The 24820-nt window shown below is 49.8% G+C and overlaps 3 protein-coding genes across 3 annotated transcripts in view; 2 read left to right on the top strand and 1 right to left on the bottom strand.

The window, feature by feature from the left end:
* Window positions 1-234: 234 nt before the first annotated feature.
* Window positions 235-2964, top strand: PABPN1L (PABPN1 like, cytoplasmic). Its single transcript, XM_033070124.1, has 8 exons — window positions 235-254; window positions 790-967; window positions 1090-1198; window positions 1644-1708; window positions 2036-2142; window positions 2218-2305; window positions 2391-2530; window positions 2847-2964. The coding sequence occupies exons 1-8, from the start codon at window positions 235-237 to the stop codon at window positions 2884-2886; spliced, it is 747 nt and encodes a 248-aa protein (XP_032926015.1). The 3' UTR covers window positions 2887-2964.
* A 2141-nt stretch (window positions 2965-5105) lies between these two features.
* On the bottom strand, window positions 5106-7388 carry TRAPPC2L (trafficking protein particle complex subunit 2L). The gene is made up of 5 exons (XM_033070134.2): window positions 7317-7388; window positions 6571-6743; window positions 6126-6213; window positions 5946-6025; window positions 5106-5274 (listed from the first exon to the last, which is right to left on the bottom strand). The coding sequence occupies exons 1-5, from the start codon at window positions 7347-7349 to the stop codon at window positions 5229-5231; spliced, it is 420 nt and encodes a 139-aa protein (XP_032926025.1). The 5' UTR covers window positions 7350-7388; the 3' UTR covers window positions 5106-5228.
* Window positions 7336-24820, top strand: part of GALNS (galactosamine (N-acetyl)-6-sulfatase) — a 38301-nt gene continuing 20816 nt past the window's right edge. Inside the window, 11 exon segments of the mRNA XM_033069981.2 lie at window positions 7336-7463; window positions 7465-7576; window positions 9767-9890; window positions 11034-11108; window positions 12129-12231; window positions 14336-14479; window positions 15275-15341; window positions 15447-15574; window positions 16268-16407; window positions 17579-17682; window positions 23779-23915. Coding sequence (XP_032925872.2) covers window positions 7336-7463; window positions 7465-7576; window positions 9767-9890; window positions 11034-11108; window positions 12129-12231; window positions 14336-14479; window positions 15275-15341; window positions 15447-15574; window positions 16268-16407; window positions 17579-17682; window positions 23779-23915 — 1262 coding nt within the window.

Below are 24820 nucleotides of genomic sequence, written 5' to 3'. Positions count from 1 at the left end.
CGGACCCTGCCCACACCCACCAGCCGCAGCTGAACGTCGTTACCGGGTCTCGAACCCGCGGCCCCGGAGCCGCCTCCGCCACTCCCCCCCACACTCCCCCCGGGTGGGCGGGGCCCGGCGCGCGCGCGGCCCTGATTGGCCGCTGATGTGTGAAAGTGGCGCGCGGGCGCGAGGCGCGCTCGTGGTGGCGGGAGAGCCGCACGTGGTCGCCGCTGGCGCGGGCCGCGCGCAGCAATGTTCGGGGGCCGGGCCAGGTGCGTGCGGGGCTCGGGGCCCGCGGGGCCTCCGGACGGGCACGGCTCGGCTCGGCCACCGCTCGCCCGCTGCTGCCGCCGATCCCCTGGCTGCAGCGGAGCCGGCTTCCCGCTGCCGGGTGGGCGAGCTCGTTCTGCTGGGTGGGAGGGCGTGTCCCTCCGTGAGCCCCCCGGGGGTGGGGAGGGTGCGGCTTTGCCTTTGCTGCGGGAGGCAGAGCTCCCGGCTGCTGGCTCAGGGCAGCCTGGCGGTGGTAGGCGTGTGCTGCCGCCTCTTCGCTTTCTCTACCCATCGGCCGTGTGCCCCCGGGGTTTTTTCCCGGCCTCTGCAGCCCCTATGAGCTGGAGACTTTTTGCATGCACTTTGCATTTCTGGGGTTTTGCTGCACAGAGAGCCAGCTCTGGTGGTTAATTAACGTCACCTCTTCATCCTTCTGCTGGAAACGCCCCGCAAGCCTTTGCCTGGCTGAGGCTGTGCTTTAGCTCATACGTTAAATGGCTGTTGGTTCAATGCTCTTCTGCCCCTTGTCCCGCCCAGTTCTCTCTTCCTGGACACTTCAGAGATCTGGTGGCAGGACCCACCGTCCCTGCAGGCGGACGCAGCGTCCTGGGACGTGGCAGAGGTGGCAGCTGTGTGTAAGGCAGCAGATGAGGGCTCAGATCCGAGCCCCCAGGAGGGGAACAGCACGGAGGAGGAGCAGGATGTTCAGGACCCGGTGAGTCCCTGCCTGGATGGGGAACCAGTTTTCCCTGGTGCCCAAAGGAAATGGGGAACTTTTTGTGCCTGGGGTGTCCCTGCTCCTTGTGCTGCTCATGCAGTTTTTGGTTTGGGATTCAGGAGCTGGAGGCCATCAAAGCAAAACTGCGGGAAATAGAGAAGGAGGATGAGAGGTTGAAGGAGTTGCAGCTGGAAGCTGACAACCACCTGTTCATGAGCCCAGAAGCAGGTATGGGTTGTCCCTGGGTGTTGTTGTCCCTCCTCATTGTCACCTCTGGGGTACAGGGTGACAATTGGAGCCAGAGTATTTGGCTCTGCCTCTTTGGGCACCTGGACACATGAGGTGGGTGAGGGGGGTCCCAGGCCTGGTGTGGTGCTACTGCAGGGTCTGTCAGCTCTTGCCCCCTACCTGTGTGGGCCCAGATGTAGTAAATTAATTTAATTGCATTTAATTCGATCAAGTAATCGAGTTTAGTACCAACAGCACCAGTAGAGGAGTCACTGTAAAAGTAAAAGGGGCAAAGGGCTGGAGGAGGAGGCAGCAGTGGGAGGATTTGGATACACCTGGATGTGAGCAGGGATGTGAGGAGCTTTGCAGGGTGTCAGCTCAGGGGTGGCTGTGCTGCAGACAGACAGATATCCCTCTGGCCATGACAAATCCCTCCTCTCCACAGCTCTCTTCCCACTGACAACCAAGGAGAAGATGGAGGCTGACCAGCGTTCCATCTATGTGGGCAATGTAAGTGGGAGCCCCTCCCTCTGCTCTGCCCAGCTGGGTGTCCCAAATCCCTGCCATGGGGTCCATCACTCCCACCAAAGCCTGCCTGTTCCCATCCCAGGTGTTTCTCCCCTCCCAGCCCAGCCTGGGCTGTGGCTCATGATGTGCCCCTTGCAGCCCCCTGGAAGCTGTGGGTTCTCTGGTGTTTGTTCCTTCACAGCAGGGCAGGTGGTCTCTTGGGTTTGTGTTCCCTGACCCTCAGCAGAGGCTGGGCTGTGTGGGGAGCTGTGAGTGGGGCCAGGTGTGGATCCCACACCCACCAGGACAGTCCTGGGGCTGTCATTGCAGGTGGATTACGGGGGCACAGCAGAAGAGCTGGAGTCTCACTTCAACAGCTGCGGGCAGATCAACCGCGTCACCATCCTCTGTGACAAGTTCTCAGGCCACCCCAAAGGGTCAGTGCTGTGTGCAGGAAGGGCTGGGGGTGTGCAGGGTGTCCCTGGGGCTCTGCTCACACCATTCCCTCACAGCTATGCCTACATCGAGTTCGAGGAGCAGAGCTCAGTGAAGGCTGCGGTGGAGCTGGACGAGAGCGTGTTCAGGGGCCGTGTCATCAAGGTGGGAGCTGCTCCTCCCATTCCCAGCCCTGGCTGCTTGGGGCTGTGCCAAATCCCAGCTCTAACAGCCCCTCTCCACCCTCCAGGTGCTGCCCAAGAGGACCAACATGCCTGGCATCAGCAGCACTGACCGCGGGGGCTACCGGGGTTACTTCCACGCCCGGGGAGGGCTGGGCCGCTGGGGAGGCTTCTATGGGCACCCCAGGGTGAGAGGGAGGACCTACAGGTGAGTGTCTGGGTGTGGGAGGTTCCTCAGGTGTGGAGCAGGCTGCCCTGGCATGGCTGGGAGGATGGAGAAGGGATCTGGCAGGAAGGAATGGTTGGAAATTTGGAGTTGTTCTCCTGTCCCTGCAGGAATTTGGGGAGTGGTGGGGTGGGCATTGCACTCCCAGCCTGAGCAGTCCCAGAGCTGTGCCTGGCTTTGGGTTAGCCTGGTTTTGGGGGTACAGCTGTGCAAGAGGGGGGATCCCAGCCCTTGGAAGGGTGGGGGAACAGGGAGTGATGCCCCTGTGCTTCAGGATGTTGGTTTTGTTCCTCTGCAGGGGTCGGGCGAGGCTGCAGCCTTGGTATTTTCCATACTAGAAAAGACTGGACTGCCTGGTGATGCCAATGGGACTGGAACAAGGAGATTGGATTGCAGAGATTTAAAAAGATGCCTACCCAAGCCGAAAACCAGATTAATTTTTAAAATGCCATCTGCCTGGCCGTGAGGATTACTGGTGAGCCCTGTGCTGGGCTGCAGGAGGGAAGATGGGATCTGCTCCACCCTGCCAGCATCCCAGGAGAGCTCAGCCCACCTCAGCTCTGCCCTGGGGATGGTGTCTGCACAGAGAACAGGGAAGGCAAGAGCTCTCCCAGACCAAGTCTCTTTATCCCATGGGAAGGGGCTGTGCTGCAGGGTTTGGTTTGGTTTGTCCTCCATGGCACTGCTGGGCCATGAACCTCCCTCAGCTCTTCCTGCAGCAGCTGCATGCTGCCTCCTCTTCTTCCAAGAGCCTAAAGTCTTTCCTAAATCAATGGAGAAGGTTTTGGGTTGCAGCTCCAGATCTGATTGCTGGGGAGCTTTTCCTTCATCAGCCCCATGGATGTGACCTTCCTCTTGGGAATCCCCATGTGGTTTGGGTCTGGTTTTTAGCTTGCTATTTCTGTACATCCCTTGTTTCTCTGGAAGCCTCTGTATCTCTGGTAGTTAAACAAGACCTGGGTGTCACAAAGCCCTTCCTCTTTTTTATTTTGGATGTCAGCAAACCCCTCTTCCCTCCCTCCTGCTTTTATTCCAAGCACTGGGAGTCAAAGGGTGCTGGCAACTCCTCATTTTATTTATTTCTTGCAGTAGCAGCATTACAAAATCACCTTCACTGGTGCACTTTGGCCTGGTCTCCCTCTTTATTGCCATCACCATTCCTGCTCTGGAGTCACCTTTGGGATGGTGTGAGCCCTGCTGGAGCTGGGTACCAGGGAGGAAGGTTCCTGGCTCTTCCCTTTCCTGCTGATTTTGTGTTGATGAGCTCTGAAGCCAGGTGTTTTTAAAGGAAAAACTTTGTGTTGGAGGAGGCAGGCTGGGAACCCCAGCATTCCTGGGGGAAGTTCTGCATGGAAATGGGTTTAATTATGTAATTCTCTCACTAATCTTTTGGGATCCTTGGTTAGGATTCCTCTAACCCAGATGCAACAGATGCAACCGACTCCTAAAGCAGCTTTTCACAGCTCAGGGGCATTGCCAGGCTAAAAATCCCACTGATTTTTTTTCTCTTTAAGATCTTTAGAATTTTTTTTAAAGCTTGGGGCCTTAACTCTTCATGTTGTGTTGATATTGTCCTCAGAGCTGCTGGGACTGACCTTGATTTGAGCTACCCTTAGGCTTAGACTATAAACCAGCTTTTTCTAGGGCTTCTGTTTGATAGGATTATACATTTTTAAGTTTATTTTTTAATAAAAAAAAAACTACTTTGGGGTGTTTGGACTCTTGTGGAAGAGGCAACACTGAGGTGCCATCTCTGTGAGTGAAAACAGTTTTTTAGATGGAAATGTTTGTGAGAGCAGTACACAGCTGTGCCTTGTGGAGATGGTGGGAGAGGCTTCAACCTCCCATGATATTCCAGGTGGTTGCTGATAAAATGTACTTAAGTTCTGTTTGAGAAAGTATCTGTAACTGTTACTTATTTTTAAAATAAATGATCCTGCTGTGTGAACTTCATGTGCAGTTCTGGCTTTCTGCAGCCTCTGGGATCCCCTGGGGCTGGGCAGAGCTGTTATTTTTAGCTGGTTTCTGTGGGTTTTAACTGATGAGGTGCTTGGAGCAGAGGTTTGTGTGGCTGCTCCTGCCTGCATCTCCTCTGCTGAACCAGGAGTGCTGGAGCTGGGATGCTCTTCCAGTGCAGTTTGTGCTTTATTCCATGGAAATACCTGCTTCTGATTTGGGAGTGTGTAATTAGAACAGCAGGGAGCTGCAGGGGAGGAGATGCTAATGGAGATTAATTTGGGATGAGGCAGGCAGCTGTGCAAACCCTGATGGATTCATCTGTGGATTGGGTGGATTTATTCCAGCTGCTCTACCTGGGCTGGGGATCTGTGGAGTGTGTCTGGATGAGGTGCAAAGTGGTAACAGCAAAACTGAGAGGCCCAGAAATGAGCCCAGGCAGGGAAGGTTTGGGTTGGAAGGGACCTTGCAGCAGCCTGGGCCAGTGGCAGATGTCCCTGCCCATGGAATGAGATGGCTTTAATGTCCCTGCCCACCCACACCATGCCAGGATTCTGTCAGCAGTGGTTGCTGTTTGCTCCAGAACAAATCCAGGCAAACCTTGCAGGTGTCAGGTTTATTTTACACAGGGTAAATTTAAATTATTACACAGAATGGAATATTTACAGCACTGCAGGCATGCTCCTGCACACAGGGAATGTTCCCCAGGGGGGTGGGAAGGGGTTCAGCACACCTGCATCATCATGGAGTTCACCATAGTATCAAAAGCCCTGGAGAGGGAAATAAATTATTATTAAAGGCAGCAGCTCATTCTGCACAGCTTTTGGAACAAAAGCACTTTCTCACCCTGCCTCTGCCTGGCTTTCCCTAAGCTGGACATGGGGTTTTACTCTTTACAGCACAGGCTCTTGGGGGATTCATGACTTTAATTAAAGCTGAGGTAAGCACAGGTCTTATCCTGGCTGCTGCCCTGTCTCTGCAAAGTTCTTCTTGCCATGGAAACTCCCAATTTATTGAAATTCCCTGTGGGGTTACAGTGGGAATGGGGGACACTGACCCTCACAGATGAGGAATTCCATGTGCTGAATGTTTGTCCCTGCACAAGGGCACTTGTTCACTCTTTAAGCTGTTTTACTGCATTTTAATATTCACAATTATTACATTTGCAAAAGACCTCTAAGACCATCAAGTCCAACTATTGCTTAGCACTAGTTTCAGGCCATTTTTTCTCCCCAAAAAATACATTTTCTTGACTTAATGTTTGTAACTCCAGTTCTGAGATAGGAGTGAGAGCTCAGTACAACTTTCTATGACACCATTAGTGTTTTGTGAGTAGGGAAGACCCAAAACCAACATCACTGTTCTCATTAGGGCACCTGAACTGGCCACCAGAGGTGCCCTGAAAATTCCAGAAAGATGTCAAAGAGACAGATCCACTCACCTGGACTGGATCCTGTCCCCAGGGTTGTAGAAAGGGTTACACATGATGTCAGTGTAGGAGTTGTGCAGCTTTCGGAACATCTGCAAAGGGAGGGGAGGGGAGGTGAGTTCATTCTTTTTTTGTTTCCCAGCACTTCCAGGGGAGCTGGGGGGAGCAGCCCCACTGCTCTGCTGCACTCACACTGCGGATCTCGTTGTCCCTCAGGGCTGTGTTGGAGGAATCCACCACCATGACAAACTTCACCTTGGAGTTGGTCACGTAGCCGTAGCTGGGCAGGGGTTAAGGATGTGCTGCTCACAGAGCAGGGCCAACTAAACCAGGCTGGAGTGTGCCCCAAGGGACAAACTGAGAGCAAACATGAGGGAACTGCCCCATGGAAGGAAAAGGAGCCAGGGAATGGCTGGAGTTGGTTTAGGTTGGATTTTAGGGAAAGCTTCTTCCCCCAGAGAATGCTGCCCAGGGAATGGGCACAGCCCTGAGGCTGCCAGAGCTCCAGGAAGGTTTGGAAAACCCTGCCAGGGATGCTCAGGGTGGGATTGTTGGGGCTGGGGCTGGCCTGGATGATCTCTTCCAGCTCAGAATATTCTGTGATTAAACTAAACCCACAAAGATGTGACAAAGATACACCTTGTAGTCCTCAGTGGGGTAGAGGAGCCCCAGGTACAGCTCCCTCTGGTCCACCAGGGCTTTGCCCATGGCCGAGATCTTCTCATCCACCACGTCCAGCGAGGTGTGCACGGTGTAGTGGAACTTCAGCTCGTTCTCCGTGGGGACACTCCGGATGTACAGGGGGTAATTCTGGGGGCAGAACAAATCCCACTGCCTGGACCTGCTGCTGGCAGAGCTGTTTAACCATTTATGTTCCCAGCACAGCTCCCCACACTGCAGCACCTCCGGAGCACAGCTGGCCCCATGGCAGGAGAACCAGGCTCTGCACAAGGCTCAGGTATCTCTGCTCTCCTGTCCTGGCAGAGCCTGTGTCTGTCTCTCCCAAGGAAAACCCTTCCCTCCATTCCCCTCTCCCCTACCCCACAGTCCCAGTCCCGCTCTGACCCTAAAACCAGAGCCCCTCACGCTTCCCCAGACTCCCCTGACCCCCTGTTCCCCTCCACCACAACCTGAAATCCTGCCCATTCCCCTCTCCCATACCCACACCCTCACCCGGCCCCACAGGCCCAGCCCTGCTCACACCCTAAAACCAGAACCCCACACCCCACTGATCCCGCTCCCCTCAACCCCACAACCTGAGGCCTCCATTCCCTGCTCAGCCCTCACTGCCCCACTCAGGCCGCATGCCGCTGTCCCCCTCACCCCCCGCAGGCTGTCCCCAAGGCCCGGCCGTGTCCCCGCGGCCCGGCCGTGTCCCCGCACCTCCTTGGCGATCACGGCGATGCACACCGCCATCTTGGCCCCGCCCCTCCCGCCGGGTCACGTGGGGCGGGAATGCCGGTGTCACGTGGGGAGGGTACGTCGGTGTCACGTGGGGGGTGTACCGGTGTCACGTGGTGCGGTCACGTGTGGCGGGCCCCGTTGCCATGGCGAGCGCGGCGCTGGGGCCGCTGTGCCTGTGCTGGGCCCTGGGCCCCGCCGCTGCCGCCACCCCCAACATCCTCCTCCTCCTCATGGACGATGTGAGTGCGGCACCGCGGGGGCGGGGGTGGTGTCGCCCCGCCGGGGGTGACACGGAGGGAGGGGCTGTGAGGGTCCGGAGCGCTGGCCCGCTCAGGGAGAGGGGCACGGGAATGGGAGAAGGGAATGCGGAGAGGGGATCCCATACAAATGTCTCCATGGGGTGTCACAGCACCGTGCCAGACTCTTTTCAGTGGTCCAATGGCTTCAGCCAGTTTCACTGGCTCGTTTTCTGACCAGCGACAGGAAGAGGAGCAGTGGCCATAAACCAAACCACGAGAAGTTCCTCTCAACACTGAGAGCCTCAGTGCATGGAGGGTGGCAGAGCCTGGCACAGCTGCCCAGGGATTCTCCCTGCCTAGAAACGTCCCAGACACACCTGGGTGTGTTCCTGTGTCACCTCCTCCAGGGCTCCCTGCCTTGGACTGGATGATCCCCAGAAATCCCTTCCAATGCTAAAGATTGTTGGTCACAAGGAGGGGGTTGGTGGCCTCCTGAAAAACTAAGCAAGAAGAAAAGTGATTCTGCTCATTTTGGCCCTCTGAACTGGGAAAGAAAAAAAAAAAAAGACCATGAATGATTAAAGAGCAGAAATAATCACAGATTTATCTCTAACTCAAAATCTTTTCAATTTTTCCACGTGGATAAGGAATTACATTTATTTCCAACACATTCAGGTTGCTGCCATCTACCCAGTTTGCTTCTCTGCTGATAATTTCCTGTCACCTTCCAGCTGTGTTTGTGGTGGAAATGTGTTTGTTGCTGTGTGAAGCTACTCAGGGAGCTCACGAGGGTGGGCAGACCCTCCCCAGTTTGCCAGTTTATCCTGCCTGACAGTCCCCAATCCACCTGAGCCTCTGGCAGGGGCTGCCCAGGGAGGTTTGGAGTCCCCATCCCTGGAGGTGTCCAAGGAGGGACTGGATGTGGCACTCAGTGCTCTGGGCTGGGGACAAGGTGGGGACAGGGCACAGCTTGGACTTGGAGTATTTCCCAGCCTCAGTGATCCTGTGATCTCAGTTTCCCATTCAGGAACATTTCCCCCTCCTGAGCTGGCATTTGTGATTTTCCAAAGGAAAGCTCTAGAACAGAGATGGAACAGGGATTTTCCCACTCTGGAAGTGTTGGTACAGCACGAGGCTCCTGTCTGCAGCTTCTGTGAACTATTGATTTATTTAATATGTTCATTAAAAATCCATCTCCCTGGGTTTTCCCCCTTGATCCTCTGTGACTCTGGAGTTCAAGCAGTGTGAGATTCTTTTTGTCTTTCTTCCTTGATGATAAAGAAAAATCAACAAGTTGGGGGTGAATCCATTTCAGTGTCAGGAGGAACCATTTCATTGCTATTTAACTCAGAAACCATCTCTGCAGTTATTTCCTTTTCCAAACTGATGGCTCCAGATGGTTCCCCGAGGATCTGGATGCACCCCTGGCTCACCTGCCACACCCCTGGAGCAGAGCAGCCTCTTGCCTTTCCCAAAGCACAGCAGAATCCCCAGCACCTGTGGTGCCCCATGAAGCTGCTCCCTTCTGCCTGAAGCTGTGCTTTGGCCAGGAATGGTTTCCAGCAGTGAGCACAGGCACCCTGATGGGAATGGATTGTTCTGGTGTGTGACCCCTTGGGATCAGGAGGAACAGGGTGAAACCACAATCCTGCCGATGAGCACAGTGAACTGTGATCCCTCTGGCTGTAAAACACCTCCTTGCTGTTCCTGCAGGGCTGCTCTGGAGTTCAGGGCTTTTCCCTGTGTTCCCAGTGCTGCAGGGGGATCAGTGCAGGGGCTGAGGGGGAAAATCCAGCACAGACAGCAGGGCAGGGACTGAGGGCTCAGACGTGGCAGCTGCACAACCCCGAGTAAACCACGTGTAACTTCCTCTTCCTCCTTGCTCTGGGTGTGCCTCAGCCCTCTGAGGAAGAGTGAAGCCACTGAGCTTCTTCTGAGTGCTTTAATACCTGTTCATAAATCATTTAATCCTGGATGTGCCTCAATTTCCCACCCAGCAGGGGAAGGTGTAACAGTCCCTGCTCCACAGGGCTGGCACAGATCATTCCTGTCACATTTGGGAAGTGCTGAGTAGGGAGATGAGCACTGTAAAAAAGGATAAATTAAGAGATAGAGAAGAAGTGTTATGTGGGCCCAAAAGTGTGGTTGTGGGAAGGGACTGTGACATGTTCTGGTGTGTTCCTTTTCCAGATGGGCTGGGGGGATCTGGGAGTTTTCGGAGAGCCTTCCAAGGAAACCCCTAACCTAGACCAGATGGCTGCAGAAGGGATGCTGTTCCTGGATTTTTATACTGCCAGCCCCCTCTGCTCTCCCTGTAAGTAACTTTGCAGTTTGAACCATGTTAGCATGAGAAACATCTCCCTCTGAGGAGTTTGGGGTGTTTGCCAGCCTCTGGCATGGACCAACAACCAAAGCAGTGACTGCCCCCAGGCCAGAGATTGCATTTGCTGCTTTGATCTTGCATTTTGCTCCCTTTTTATTTGTGTTTGGATTGGAAATCTGACAGTTTTCAGTTTGTACAAAGCACTGGTTCAGTGATCAGTCCAGTTAAAGGATTTTTATACCATTTCAGTTCAGTACCCAGCCCCAGACTTTGCATTTTTTTCATCTTTCCCATTCTGGGTTAAACAAAGCAGGATCTGGGCTGTTGCTGGGTGTATTTGGTCTGATTCTCTTGGCTCTGGTGAGACTTCCATGCAAGGAAAGGCAGCAGTTTGTGTCCTGCTTTTGACCCTGGTGTCTTACAAGACTCTTGGGACAGGGACAAGAGATAAAAGGAACGTTTGGGTCTGGGAGAAGCAGATATTTTTCTCCTTGTTGTTTTTTCTGTGTCTTTTTTTTTGCTTTTTTTGCTTTTTTTTCCCCCTCAAACCTGATTAGCTGCCAAGAACTGAAGCAAAAATAAAGAGCAGAGTTTTTTTATTTGGGCTCTCATTTGGGAGAGCACTTGCCAGTGTGTTGATGATGTCCTTGCTCAGAAAAGGAATTTAAAATCTGCTGAAATCCTGCTAATCCAGTGGTGGCACTGCATATGCTTGAAGTTAAACATCTGTTTAAATATTCCCTGCAGTCAGGACTGACTTTTATTGTCAAAGCTGGACAGCTCTTTCTTTGTATTTCATGATTTTTGTTCAGTCAGGCTCGAAAGCTTAGCCTTGAGCACCTAATCAGTTTGTGCTAGGATTTCCTCTTAAACACATAATAAATATCTGTAGAAGTGAGATGTAAGGCTTGCTCCACTGACTGTTAAAGGAATGACTCTTCAGTGTGGCTGATTTAATAAAGGGGCCAAATTTCAGCTGCAATAACCCAAATGATGCCTCAGAACCGATTCTCTCCATGGCAGAGTGTGAGTGATTGAGGAGGACACTGCAGTCAGTGTGCTGGCCTCATCCTCCTGCAATAATCTGAATATTGAGCAGGGGATGGATGTGAATCAATGTTTGTGTTGTTTCAGCAAGGGCAGCCCTGCTGACGGGCAGGCTCCCGGTCAGGAACGGCTTCTACACCACAAATGGACACGCCAGGAACGGTAGGAGCCTCATTCCTCATCTCCCTTCCTGCCCTGATTTCCCTCTGTGCTAGGAGCCTCATTCCTCATCTCCCTTCCTGCCCTGATTTCCCTCTGTGCTAGGAGCCTCATTCCTCATCTCCCTTCCTGCCCTGATTTCCCCCTGTGCCTTGGAGGAAGTTTCTCTTCCCCATGGATGTTCCAAAGTGCCACCAACCCCTGTTAAGTGCTGCTCCTAAGTGTGAATTTTGTTGCTTCCTCCTCAAATTAAGAGGATAAACCAGGCTGCTTGGTGGATTTGTTTCTGCTGGCTGAAAAATGTTCCCTCTGGGCAGGGGAGTTGGGGTGTGGGGGAGGAAAATCACGTGGGGAGGTTCATCCCAGAGGGAAGAACTGGCTGCTCACAGGGTTATCCAGCTGGCAGATTGCTGCCCACCTTCAGAGCACTTTTCCTTGTGCTTCCAGGGAAGATCCCTGGGTGGATTTGGGGCCCAGTGACAAATGCCACGTGCTGGGACATGGCTGGGCAGCAATCAGCAGCCAGGGGTTGATTCCCAGAGCAGAGTCACACCTGGGAGAGACTCCTCATTTCTTTCAGAATCACAGAATGAATTAGGTTGGAAAACACCTTTGGGATTATCGAGTCCAAGCTCTTGCAGTCTGAGCACCTTTATTGGTTATTTGGGTTAGGAAAAGCTGCCTTCATTTTAGAAAACAACAAAACAAATTCACAACATAAAGACCTCCCCTAAAGCACCTGATTTTCTGTGACATCTCCCTTTCAAGTTTCTCAACTCTACCCTGGGCTGGCAGCTCCCTTTATTATTTATTATTTATTATTTATTATTCTACCCTCATGCACAGGGGTAGAAATCTCCCTTTGGTCTCCCTGGATCAATTTATTCTCTCCATCCCATGGGAGATTTCCAAGGAATGCCATTGCTGGGACTCCAGACTAATTCCTATTTCTGATCCAGTACATGAGCTGTTTGCTGTGATATTTTGAAGAGTCAGGAGGTGTTTTTGATTTGTTTTCCACAGCATACACACCACAGGATATAGTAGGAGGAATCCCAGATTCTGAATTACTGCTTCCAGAGCTCCTGAAGAAAGCTGGCTACACCAATAAGATCATTGGCAAATGGTAAATTTATCTGGAGATCTCTTGCTTTGAGATTTTACTCTGTGTGGGTTGGGAAGGAGCAGCAGAAAAATAAAAAAAACAAACAGAATTACAGGGACAAAAAACAATTTTGAAGCTCAAATGTCCAACTTTGGAAAGTGTGATGGATCTTCCCCCTGTTGGGATCAATTCCTGAGTGTTCCCATTACAAATACTTCACACAAAGAGCTGATGGGGTTTTATGTGTGTATTTGTATTTAGAAACTCCTCAACTCTGTGCTTTTATCCACACCTCACACCACTTACTTAATCAGAAAGCACCAGGATATTCTGTTGGAATTTGCCTACATGGTTTTATCTTTGACTCTGTTATATGTTGGGTTTTTATTAATAAACTGAATTCCTGTGGAAATTCAGGAATTTTAGTTTCATGAATAAGTTAGAGAAGGGTGAGTTTGAATTGTGGTTGGATTCACCTGCTGGAATTGGGAAGGAAGCAGAGCACCCAAAGACAGTGAATTATTTATCAGCACAAATCCAAGCAGGAGAGTGGCCCTGAAGGATCAGCTCAGTGGGCTGGGTGCAATCAGCTGCAGTTCAGTGCTGATAAATGGAAATTCATACACCCAGGAAAAGGAATAAACAAGGCAAATGCAGATTGGTGCCAGTTCTTTGGGAAAAGAGGCAAATCTGGGAGGACCTGCAGCTGTCAGCAGGAACAGGACAAAGGGGGAATGTGCAGGGTGTTATTGTGCATCCAGAAACTTCTGCTGGCCAGGGCTGGGGGGATACCTGCTCCTGGAAATGGGTAAAGAAATGGCAAATCTGGAGTCTCATCCTGGCCTCTCAGAGGTTTTCCAGCAGAAATTCTTCTTTCTGTTTCATCATCCCTTCTAAAAACTTTTCAGGGTGTCCTGTGACAGTAAATTCTTATGGTTTAATTAAAAGTTTGCAAATCAAGTATTTTCCATGACCAGCATGGAATTTGTTGTGTTTCATTAAATCTCAGTTTTTTGTGCTGTAAGATGCAGAGACTGATCTGGATCTGTCACTGCTGAATGTCTCTGTCAGTTCTTTTAGAGCTTTCTTAGAGTGAGATGTTTTTGCATCTCCCCTGTTGTAAAAAGCCAGGAATAACCTGGTGTTCCCACGTGTGCAGTGGGGAAAGGGTGGAATCCTGCAGGTCAGAGCTGCAGGGGCAGTTCCACCATCAGGCTGTAATCACAGCTGAAATGAGGATTATTTCTGTAACAACTCACTTTGGAGCAGCTCAGAGTAACTCCAAGGATCCTCTGACTCCAGGGAATGCATTTTGTGCCCTTGATGTTCAGAGGGGGATGGCACAGAGTGGGCAGGGGGCAGATCCAGGCTCATGAGGGGAAGATGGAATGATTAAATAAACACTGAGCTACCAGGATCCCCTTTGGAGACAGAGAGGGTAGGAATTCTCTGTCTTCAAAGTTCTATAAATGCAGGAAATGTAAAATTTGCAGTCCACAACCTGGAGATTAGAGAAGAGCTTCATCTGGAAGTTAAGGATGGAGGATTTTCAAGCTGCACAGCAGAGAGGAGCTGTCAGCAGCAGCAGCTAAATGTGTTTTATGTCCACATGTGCACACAAAAACCTCATTTCATTTCCATTCAGGTCTCTCTGTACCATTTTGGCAGCATGAGTGCTCCATAAAGGGGATGAGGATGGAATGGTGCATTTCATGAGCTCTGCCTTGTGTTTTTACAGCTCAGTGGGATAAAAGGACTTGTCATAGATCAGAATCCTTAAGTAAAACATGATGTGCATCTCTGCAGTGGTTTGGGGCAGTGTAGTCCAGCAGTGCTGATCATCAGACAGCATGGGAGAAGACACCAGTGGAAGGAAAAAATGGAAAACTGATTGGAGAGTAAATAAAATGGAATATAAGTGAGGACTGGGGTGAGTCTGCATGGCTGTGCTTGCAACAAGTGTGAGAGAGCTCAGGACATTGCTCTGGAGTCATTGATGTGACTGAAGTGCTTTGAGTTTTGGTTTCCTAGGCAGAGGCTGTGTTCTTGCATGCTGCTCTGATGAGCTGAGGGTTGGTTTCTTTGCAGTACAATTGTACCTCTGACCTGTTGCTTTTGTTCCCAGGCACTTGGGGCACCGGCCCCAGTTCCACCCCCTGAGGCACGGCTTTGATGAGTGGTTTGGGTCCCCAAATTGTCACTTTGGGCCCTACGACAGCAGAGAGCGCCCCAACATCCCCGTGTACAGGGACTGGGACATGGTTGGCAGGTAACCCAGCTCCCTGCCTGCCCTGCCACTCCTGCCTCTCCCTTCAGGCTCCTTCCAACCCAGCCCACTCTGGGATTCCATGATTGTGGGCTCAATCAACCCCCAAGGCCATGAGCAAGCTGCAGTGTCCCTTGGATGGTGTCAGGATGTGGAGCTGCCCTCCCAGAGCTGTTTGCTCATCCCTGGCATCCTCAAGGCTTCCACTCTTGGAAGCTGCTGCCATTCTGGACTGAAAGACCTCTTTGTTCCTTCTCTTCCTGTTTGGAATAACATTGTGTGTGTTTGCATAACTGCATTCCCTGCTCCCAGGCTGCAGTCTGGGCCCTTCTTGTCCATTCATTTTCCACTCTGCTGTTGTCTCATTTCACTGCTGCTGCTCCCCTGAGCACTTCCCCAGGCCCTTGAAGATCCCTCTAAAATAATGTTTCCAAAGCAGCTCAAGTTCAGCTTCCAGCATTTCTCTGTCTCACTGAAAGTTGTGTTCTGAAGTTTTATTCACATTTCAAGCAGCTCTTTATGAATCACCATGGCATTTTTAAGCATTTTGCCCCTTCCAGCAAAAGGCCAGTCCCTCAGGTTTGTCCAAAACTTCAAGTCATTAATTTGGACCAAGCTGTGTCACCACTTTCTCCCATAAGAACAATTGTGGTGATTTATTTTTAATATCTGAAGAGAGTTTGCTGAGTGTTAACTGTGACTTGTCACCTCCTTACACCATAAAAGGGGAAAAACTCCTTTTTGTGATGTTTATTCCATAGGATTGATTTTTCCCTCTCTGATTCCTTTTATCTTAAGATACTATGAAGATTTCAAAATTGATCTGAAGACAGGTGAAGCCAACTTGACTCAGCTCTACCTGCAGGTACTATTTTAGTACTGGCTTCTAAGCCAAGGTGACTTCATGTTTTTTTATTTTTTTTGGAGAAATCTCGATGGCAGAGGATAAATTCATTTTTATTGTTTACAGGAAGCTCTGGATTTTATTAGCAAGCAGCAGGCCAGCCAGCAACCATTCTTTTTGTACTGGGCAATTGATGCTACCCATGCTCCTGTTTATGCCTCCAAGCAGTTCCTGGGCACCAGTCAGAGAGGGCTGTAAGTTCTGCTGCTGGGATGGTTTTTGGGCTTGTTTTAATTCATACCTATTGGAACAGCCAACCTGAGCAGTGCTTGGGAGATCCAAGGGGATGGATCACTCCTCAATGCTGAAATGCATTATTTGCTTGGATTGTTCTTTTATAATTTGGCTTTAATCTGAGCTGAAGCCCACGTGACCCCAGGGGGAGGAGGGGGGCTCTAAGCTCCTTTGCCAGTCCTGTGAGGAATGAAATGCTGGCTGTGGCACAGATGATTTTTTAGAAGGCTTTTGTATGATTAGTGCCTGTTTTAAAAGCCTATAAATCAGACCAGCAAATAGAAAAGCACTCCTAAAAATGCAGTTTGGAGAAAGCAAAGAGCCCTGTAGACACTGGGAGTGTTGCTTCAGAGGGTTTCTAACCATGAGGAAAGCAATGTTATTACCTCCCAGTCTGTGGCAAGGTGGGTTTGCCTCTCTTTGGGGATTTTATGGCTGAATTTCTCTGTCCAAGAGTGGCTCAGCCTGACCCTCAGTACCCCAGAGGGGCTGTTCTCTGCAGGCCACAGATACAAAAGTTTGCAGTGCCAGCAGAAAACCTGATGCATGAGAAGGATTTCTGCAGCACAGGTACAAATTAAATCCACTGAACACATTGTGCTGACCCTTTTTTTTTTGCTGCTTTGGGTGTTTTGCATCTCCTTTTGCCTCAGGTATGGGGATGCTGTGAGGGAGATCGATGACAGCATTGGCAAAATCCTGAAGCACCTCCAGCAGCTGGGGATCAGTGAGAACACCTTTGTGTTTTTCACCTCTGATAATGGGGCTGCTCTCATTTCAGCTCCCAAACAAGGTGAGGCTCAGCTGAACAAACCTTGGGAAATCAAGGCTTAAATCTCTCTGTCTGAGGTGAAAAAAAAACTCCTGTGTGTGGGGTCTGTGTTAGGAGTTAGGAGAAGCCTCAAATGACAGAGTGTTTATGTTTGGAATTATTTATGTTCAGTGCTTCTGGTCACTGTTGGAGGAGGTGTCCTTGGCCAGATGGAATTTTTCCTGCTCCAGTGTTGCTGTTACCTGTGTGTATTTGCTCTGTCAGGGAGGGAATATTCTGTCATTTGTTGAGAACCAGGCTCAGTAGCTTAGCAGGGTGTTTACTCTCCATCTGCCAAATGCATATTTCAGCCTTCTGAGCAATCAGACTGAGTTCAAGAGTCCCTCATTCTTTAGCTCTCATGAAAAATATCGAGAAGAGAAACGTTTTTTATTACCTAACAAATTTTCTTTTGTTTAAGTGACGGTTTCTCTGAAATAAATCACTGCAAATTGATTTTAGAACCTGCTCTCTTCTCTTTGGAGCCAGGCTTGGTTTGTGGTTATTGAACCACAGAGCAGGGAGTAACCTGAGTTCTGATTTCAGCTCAGCCACTGGCTTTGACTTTGTGTGACCTGGAATCAGTTATGAGACCTCCCTGGTTGTTCCTTGGCCAGCTGAGCTCCAGGGTTGGGTTCAAACTCCAGCTATTCCTGCAAAGCCCTGGCCATTTCTGAGAGTGGCCATTCAGGGAATGCAGGGTTATTTTTCTCACTCTTATACCTTGTTCTGGTACTATAAAATTGAAAATCATTATAAAAAATATTATTTCTGCCTGAAAGTGTCAGATTTCCTTTGGTTACAGACAGCAGTTTACAGCCTTGGAGGGAAGGAAAACACCACTGAGGTATTTCCTGTTTGTTTGGGGTTTGTTTTTAATTTGGCTGTTGATAGCAAGGTGTGTTTAACTGTCACTTTCTCCCTGTGCTCCTAAAATTTCATCACAGATAGATATTGAAAAAAAAAACAAACCAACCAAACAAAACCATAACACAACAAACAAGGAAACAATGACAAAAAACCCAACTCTGGCCGTGTTGTTTGAAGAAGCATCCATGCAGAAACGAGAATTCATTTCAAACCAGCCTGGGTGACAGTGTCCTTTTGAAATGCTGCTGTTTCGTGGGGTTTAAGGATTCTTTTCTGTCCCCAGGAGGAAGCAATGGGCCTTTCCTGTGTGGCAAACAAACCACCTTCGAGGGTGGCATGAGGGAGCCGGCGATCGCCTGGTGGCCGGGCCACATCCCTGCAGGAGGGGTGAGTGAGCACTCCGGGGAGTGCAGAGCTCCCTGCGGGCTTGGCTTCACACTCTGACCAAATCCAAGCTGTTTGTGCCCCAAATCAGGTATTTGTGTGAATAAGGAGCTGCTGCTGCCTCAGGAGTCGGTGCCATTTTAATGCAAATTTACATTTTGAGGGGCTGTGCTCAACTTTGTGAGCTCTTGGGTCTGCTCTTGCCTTCCTGCTCTTTTTAAACCTTTCACTCTTTTGGACCTCGTGTGTCTGAATAAATTGGAGTGTAAAGAGCAGGAATTTGTTCCCCACACGCTCCATGCCCTGAGGTGCTGAGTGGTTTGACCCTCTCATCTCTCACTTTGGTGCTTGATGAAAGTTCCACTCAGAGAGGTTCAGACACCACATTATTGCTCTGTGCTGCCTGTACACAAATGCAGATATGATCACTTCAAAATAACCCCCCGGTGGCACTGGCAGCCCCCCTTGTCCCAGCTCTCATTACAGAAGGATGCAATCAATCCTGCTGCAGGATCACAGGGCCAGCACAGCCCCCTCCCCCTGTGAGCATCCCTGAGCCCTGCAGAAAGTGATCCTTCATTAACTGGGCACCGTGCTCCAGCCTGCAAACTGGTCATAAATAAAACATTTGTGGAAGTTGCATTCCATTGGGGTGCTTTAATTGAGGCAGGCTAATGATAATTTATCATTTACATTTAGGAGGGACCATGAGGCAGCTCAGATCTGCAGCTGAGGGCAGGAGGGTGGTTTGGTTTCATTATTTTTCGAGAGTTCACCAAACCTACCAAGGATGGTTTATTATTTTTCTAATTTGAAATGAAAACAGTCTTTTTGTTTAAATTTAAACATTTCCATAAAGCCTTTGCAAGCCAAGTACAACAGCCCTGGGCTAGCAAAGGAGAACATGAAACTGCAGCTGAGTGTTTTGTTTGCTGGGTCCAAACTAAATAATGTGCTAAAAGTAAACATGCATTATAAATGGGGACGAGAAAATGCCCAAATTTAAAAATTCTTTCCATTGTAGTAACTCTGAGGATAATTAAGAACAGGAGGAGAGAGAAATCCTTGTGCCTGCTTCTTTTCTGCCTGGCTGGGACCCCTCTCCCAGGTAGTTTTTGGGAGCTGCTGCTTGAATTCCTGGGAAGAGGCATTGCTGTGTGTGCAGGGTGGGCTGGGCAGCTGAGCTGTGCCTGGAGCTCCCAGATTTTGGGATGCACCCAAATTCTTCCTCCAGCTGCCAGGATCACCCCTAAGCACGTGCTGAACTTCAAATCCTTTTTATCTGCTGCTCAGTAACTGTGACAGAAACTCACCTGTGTTTTCTGCTTGTGTTCTTGCCTTCGAGGCTCCAGCACTGCTCCCTCAGCAGCCCTGACCACAGGTGAGAGACTTGTGTCCACCACTACACTCTGGGCTTTTTTTTCTGTACCTTGCTGTGGCTTCACCCTCTGGAGGAGTTTTGAGTGCTCAGCCCCACTCCTGTGCTCTCCAAGTAGCTGTAAAATGTGGGGAAGCTGCTTCAAAGTCTCTTTTCAAGACTTGGAGGAAACAAAGGTTTGGGAGGTGAAGTCCTCCCTGGGCTGGGTTTGCTCCCAGGGTTGTTTCTGTCAGTTTGAGGAGCAAGGGATGGGCCAGGAGCTGTTTCAGGTGGAGCCAGGAAAGGAGAGTTTGTGTTCTGGCCAGTGAAATGCAGTTATTGGGTGGAAAGCTCCTTCTGCTGATGGGAATGCTCCAGGGAGAGCTCACTGCAGCTTTCCAGTGCCTTGGGAAGAGGAGGGAAAGGGACTTTTTATATGGACAGAGAGTCAGGACAAGGGGAATGGCCTCCCAGTGCCAGGGTTAGATGGGATAGTGGGAAGGAATTCTTCCCTGGGGGGGTGGGGAAGGTGCCCAGAGAAGCTGTGGCTGCCCCTGGATCCCTGGAAGTGTCCAAGGCCAGGCTGGACAGGGCTTGGAACAACCTGGGACAGGGAAAGGTGTCCCTGCCATGGCAGGGGTAGAACTAGATCAGCTTTCAGGTCCCTTCCAACCCAAACCATTCCATGATTCTGCCTGGCAGTTTGTTAATAATTCTGTTAATACATAAGGCTGTTGTTTTGGGGTTTTTTTAGTTGAAGAGCACACTGATGTGCTGGAATAAAGGAGCACCTCCATCTAAACACAGGCAGTGAGGGGACAGGGTGGGAGCACCTGCCAGGCTCTCTGTGGAGCTCAGATAATTGGTGCAGTTGGCTGGTTTGCAGGTTTTTGGAGGGGAAAAGATGCCTCAGGAGTGTGTGTTGCTCTTGGCATCAACACTCAGTGAGTTCTGCTCCCCCAGCAGGAATATTTATTCCCACACAAACAGCCTCGCTGCACTTCCCTCCTCAGCTCCGTTTTCCAGGTGAATTCACAACAAATCAGCGTTTCAACATTCCCCACATCACATCTGCCTTCTGGAAGGATCCAGCTGGAAAAAAAAAAAAAAATCCTATTCTACTGGTATTTGAATCCTCCTCCTCTCTCCCCTCACCCTCCTCCCCTTCCTCTCTCATGCCTGCTTCCTGAAGGAGAAAAGAACATATCAACCCAAAGACAGCATTGCAACCTTTTCTTCCCTATCTCCCATGGGGCGCAAATTGAAATTGAATTAGACAGGGATATCAGGTCTGCTCGCTGTGATAACTGTAAAAGGATTTTATTTAAAAACACCCTGACATTTGTTCACCCAGTTTCAAATATTTAGCTTTCCTCCTTTCCATTCCTGGCGGGGGCGACTTTATTAATTGTCGCCTTTGATTCAGAGTTAAAGCTTGAAAGCACTGATAACAGCACTGGGGACTATTTCTTCCAGCACCATGGCCCACAGCAAAAGGATTTCATTTTCTTAAAGACGTTGTGTGGATACTGAGAGTTTATTAAAAAGAAGGGGGGGAAGGAGGGGGGAAAAAATCCGTCCTTACGTGCGTAATACCGGCTGTTCCTCACTGATACAGCAATATCTGATCTCCCTCCGTTTATATATTATTTATTTTCTCTGGGCTGTTGCCCTCTCTGGATTTTTCTTTTTCTTTTCTTGGAAAAAAAAAAATGAAATAAATAAAAGGGAAAGGCAACTAGAATGAAAGAGCCCTGTTGACAGGAGAAAAATGGTAATTTTTTTATTTTTTCTCTGAAAATACTTCAAAGTTTTATAGAAATATTAACCTTTTTTTTTTTTTTTCCTTTTTTCCTTCTTCAGTGTGGTGCTGCAGAGCACAGATAAATCCAAGTGGCTGTGGCATGGGCATTTAATTTCCTTAAGAAGTTTTCTCTGCTTCACGGCAAAAATGTTGTCTGAGAGCAGGAACGTAATTGGATGATTAAAGAGAGTCATCTACATCTGGGGCTGGTTAATAAGGGCCAGGACAAGGGGAGCCTGGTGGCCCCCCAGGAGTGTCCCCATGCCCTGGATAAATGAGGTGACATTAAAGGCACGAGCCCGGGGTCAGTGATTGCCTCTTATCAAAAGATTGAGGCGCAGGGACAGAGCCACCCCAGGAAAAGTGACTTTGGATGAGATGTGGGAATTGTCAGAGCTCTGATTACCAAAGGGCTCAGCCAGGGGCTGTGCGGGGAGCAGAGGGGTGGGAGCTGCTCCTGCTGGAGCTCTGGGGAGGGAATGAGCCCAGGGAGGAGCCCACGAGGGGCTGGGAGCTGCTCATGGCCTGAACTTCAGCCCTGGGGAGCTGGGGCTGCCCAGCCTGGGGCAAAAAGGACCTCAGGCATGTCCTTGTGTAGGGACAGGGGTCACAGGGACCTCAGCCATGTCCTTGTGCTCACAGGGACCTCAGGCGTGTCCTTGTACAGGGACAGGGCTCACAGGGACCTCAGCCATGTCCTTGTGCTCACAGGGACAGGGCTCACAGGGACAGGGCTCACAGGGACCTCAGCCATGTCCTTGTGCAGGGACAGGGCTCACAGGGACAGGGCTCACAGGGACCTCAGCCATGTCCTTGTGCTCACAGGGACCTCAGCCATGTCCTGCTGCAGGGACAGGACCCAGCAGGGCCAGCCTCTGCTCCAGCCCCCAGCCCTGGCACAGGAGGGATGGGCAGGAGCTGATCCCAGGGATTTCCCCCTTTCTCTGTGCCCAGGGGGTGTGGAGCTCCCTCAGGAGCCATCCCAGACCTGCCTGGACACCCTGCTGAGCTCTGGGCTCTGGGATGGCCCTGCTGGAGCAGGGAGGTGGGACTGGATGATTCAAATCATCTGAAGGAGAGGAAAAGGCAGCACTGAAATAAGGAATAAATGTTCTCCAAACCCCATCCAAGCTGGCCTTGAGCACTTGCAGAGCTGGGGCAGCCACATCTCCCTTTGCCAGGCTGAGCAGGACCTTTCCCAGGCAGTGGCCAGGGATAAATCCTGAACCTTTCCCAGGCAGTGGCCAGGGATAAATCCTGAACCTTTCCCAGGCAGTGGCCAGGGATAAATCCTGAACCTTTCCCAGGCAGTGGCCAGGGATAAATCCTGAACCTTTCCCAGGCAGTGGCCAGGGATAAATCCTGAACCTTTCCCAGGCAGTGGCCAGGGATAAATCCTGAACCTTTCCCAAGGAGTGACCAGGGATAAATCCTGAACCTTTCCCAGGGACTGGCCAGGGATAAATCCTGAACCTTTCCCAGGCAGTGGCCATGGATAAATCCTGAACCTTTCCCAGGCAGTGGCCAGGGATAAATCCTGAACTCAGCACCTGTTGGGCTGGCTCAGCTGATCCTGCTGCTTTCCCAAGGATTTCCACAGCCAGCTTTCCTCTGTGCTTCCAGCTTTGCACTTTGTTTCCTCCCGAGGAGCTGTGGCAGGATTCTTGCATGCAGCTTTAATAAGATGTGTTCCTGCCAACACCTCCTGATGAATGAAAGCCATTAAAAATTGAAATGACTGTAATCAAGTAATGTGATATTGTAATGTTAAACTTGTAATTAGGCCCCTGCATGTTGCTTTCTCCAGTTCTTTTTTTTTTTCAAATTTCTTAATTCTTCCTTTGTGTTCACTTTGTTCAGCCCAGCCTCTTAATACAAGGTTTAATATCCTTTATTTCCCTTTATTTTTGAGCCAGCATCTCACAAAAATTCCTTTATCATGTCATCATTTGTTGCATTTAAATAATTTGTATCAGCTTAGAGGCTGAGGGTCTGTTTGTGAGTAGAAGGATCAGAGGCAAAAAATCTTTTTACAGTCCCAAATTCATTCTGTTGGGATTAGACTTGGATTTTAGGCAGAAAGTGCTTTGGTACTCACAGCTGTGGAGTTGTATCCAATGGTTTCTTGTTCCCCAACAAGTGCTGTGGCTAAAAATGCTCTTTTCCTTGTGCTGGTGCATCCTGGTGCTCCTGAGCTGGCAGTGTCTGCTTTAATTGAGTGTGTCACTAATTAAACACCCAGCAACAGCTCCCAATCAGAGAGGGAGCAAAGGCTCAGAAAGAATCAGGCAGAACAGACTTTGTAGGGTTTTCAAATATAAATAATTAACAGCATAGAGATGAGTATGGCTTCCAAGTAAGGAAAAAGGAGGGAAAAAAACCCTTGCACATCTCCATTGAAGCCAAACCCAGATGTTTTTCTCCCTTATTAAAATATGGACTAAAAATACCACAACTTTACAGTTCTTGAATTGTTGGAAATGGTTTGCAGATGAAGTCATCAGGCTCTTTTTGTTATTATCCATCTATCCCTGTGCTTTCTGGGAACTCTCTCAGGGTATTCTGGACTCCAGAGATGACCTGGAGAAGGGAACAAATCAAGGACTTTTTTTTTCCCTTGGTGTAAGTGCTGATTTTTCAATCCACAAATGAGAATTTGCTAAATTAAGTTGAGCCCTGCGACAACACACGCCTGGAAAAGGGACACACAGGAGTGAGGAGAGAGGGAGGAAAATGGGAAAAAAAAAAGAATCAAAATGCAAATTCTCCCTGGAAGTGGAGAAACAGGGATTGTTTCCTTTGCTTCATTGTTTTCAGAGGGTGGCTGCAGCAGTGTGAAGGGAGAGGTTTTCAGGGAGCTTTGGAGGGAACCTGTCTCCATATAGATTTTCCTGAAGGGCTCTTTGCAAATGTGTTTGTGTTGATTGTTGTGTTGCAGGTCAGCCATCAGCTGGGCAGTGTGATGGATCTGTTCAGCACCAGCCTCTCCCTGGCAGGTCTGCAGCCTCCCAGTGACAGACAGATTGATGGCATCGACCTTTTACCTGTCATGCTGCAGGGCAAGCTCACTGACAGGTCAGTGATTATCCCAGAGCTGCTCCTGCCTGAAGGGATGCCAAATTTGGAGCTGGTTTTTGTTTTTTTTTAAACACCAGCTCACAAGTATTTAATGTAAAGTGAATGGATGCAGCAGCAGAGCTTCCCACTGAGCTGCTGCTGCGCTGGAACAAGCTGAGGTGGGAATTCCTGACATGTGGCATGTTGCCATACAGTGGAGTCTGGGGACAGATGAAAATGTCACAGGGTTAGCAGGGATCCCTGGAACAACATATGGCAGGAGAGGAGATAAAAGCCTGAGAACTGGAGCCTGGCTAGGGGAAAATCCATTATTTATCACTGCAAAAGCTGCCCAGAGTGTGCTGGGGCCTTGTCCTGCTGCTGCAGAGGATCTGGAAACACCAGGAAAATCCTCTTCCCATGGTCCTGGATCAGGGAATGCTTCTGCAGGGATACATTTGGGTGAAAGACCCAAAATTTAATGTAGTGTCAGCTCTTGGGCACAGGCACCAAGATCTGACAGCAAATCCTGCCAACAGAGATTTTATTGAAGTGTCAGAGGTCAGGAGAGGTCCTGGGGTTGGGATTTTGGTGAGGGATTTGGCAGCCTGGGAAATCTGACTACAGCCACATTCTTTGGGAGCTAGCAAAGGAACTTAAGCATGGAAAATATTTTTGGAGCTCTTTTCCTTGTTGGGTGAGAGCTTTTGTGCTGTGAAATTCCTTTTGTGCCTGTTGAGCAAGGAGCACACCTGAGTGTTACCTGACAGGAGCCTTGCAGGTTCCTCAGACACAGCCTGGCCATCTGCTGCAAGTTTGGAAAGTTTCTTTGTTGTTTTAAAAGAGAATTTCATTGCAGTCACCAGCCCCTTGTTTGTGTTACAGTAACAGTCACTCAAAGCATGTGGTGGATTTTTTCCTTA

The sequence above is a fragment of the Catharus ustulatus genome, chromosome 11, assembly GCF_009819885.2.
Source record: "Catharus ustulatus isolate bCatUst1 chromosome 11, bCatUst1.pri.v2, whole genome shotgun sequence".
NCBI classification, from domain to species: Eukaryota; Metazoa; Chordata; class Aves; order Passeriformes; family Turdidae; genus Catharus; species Catharus ustulatus.
Note: the sequence above shows the minus strand (reverse complement) of the source record. Positions and strands in the feature narration are given on the sequence as shown.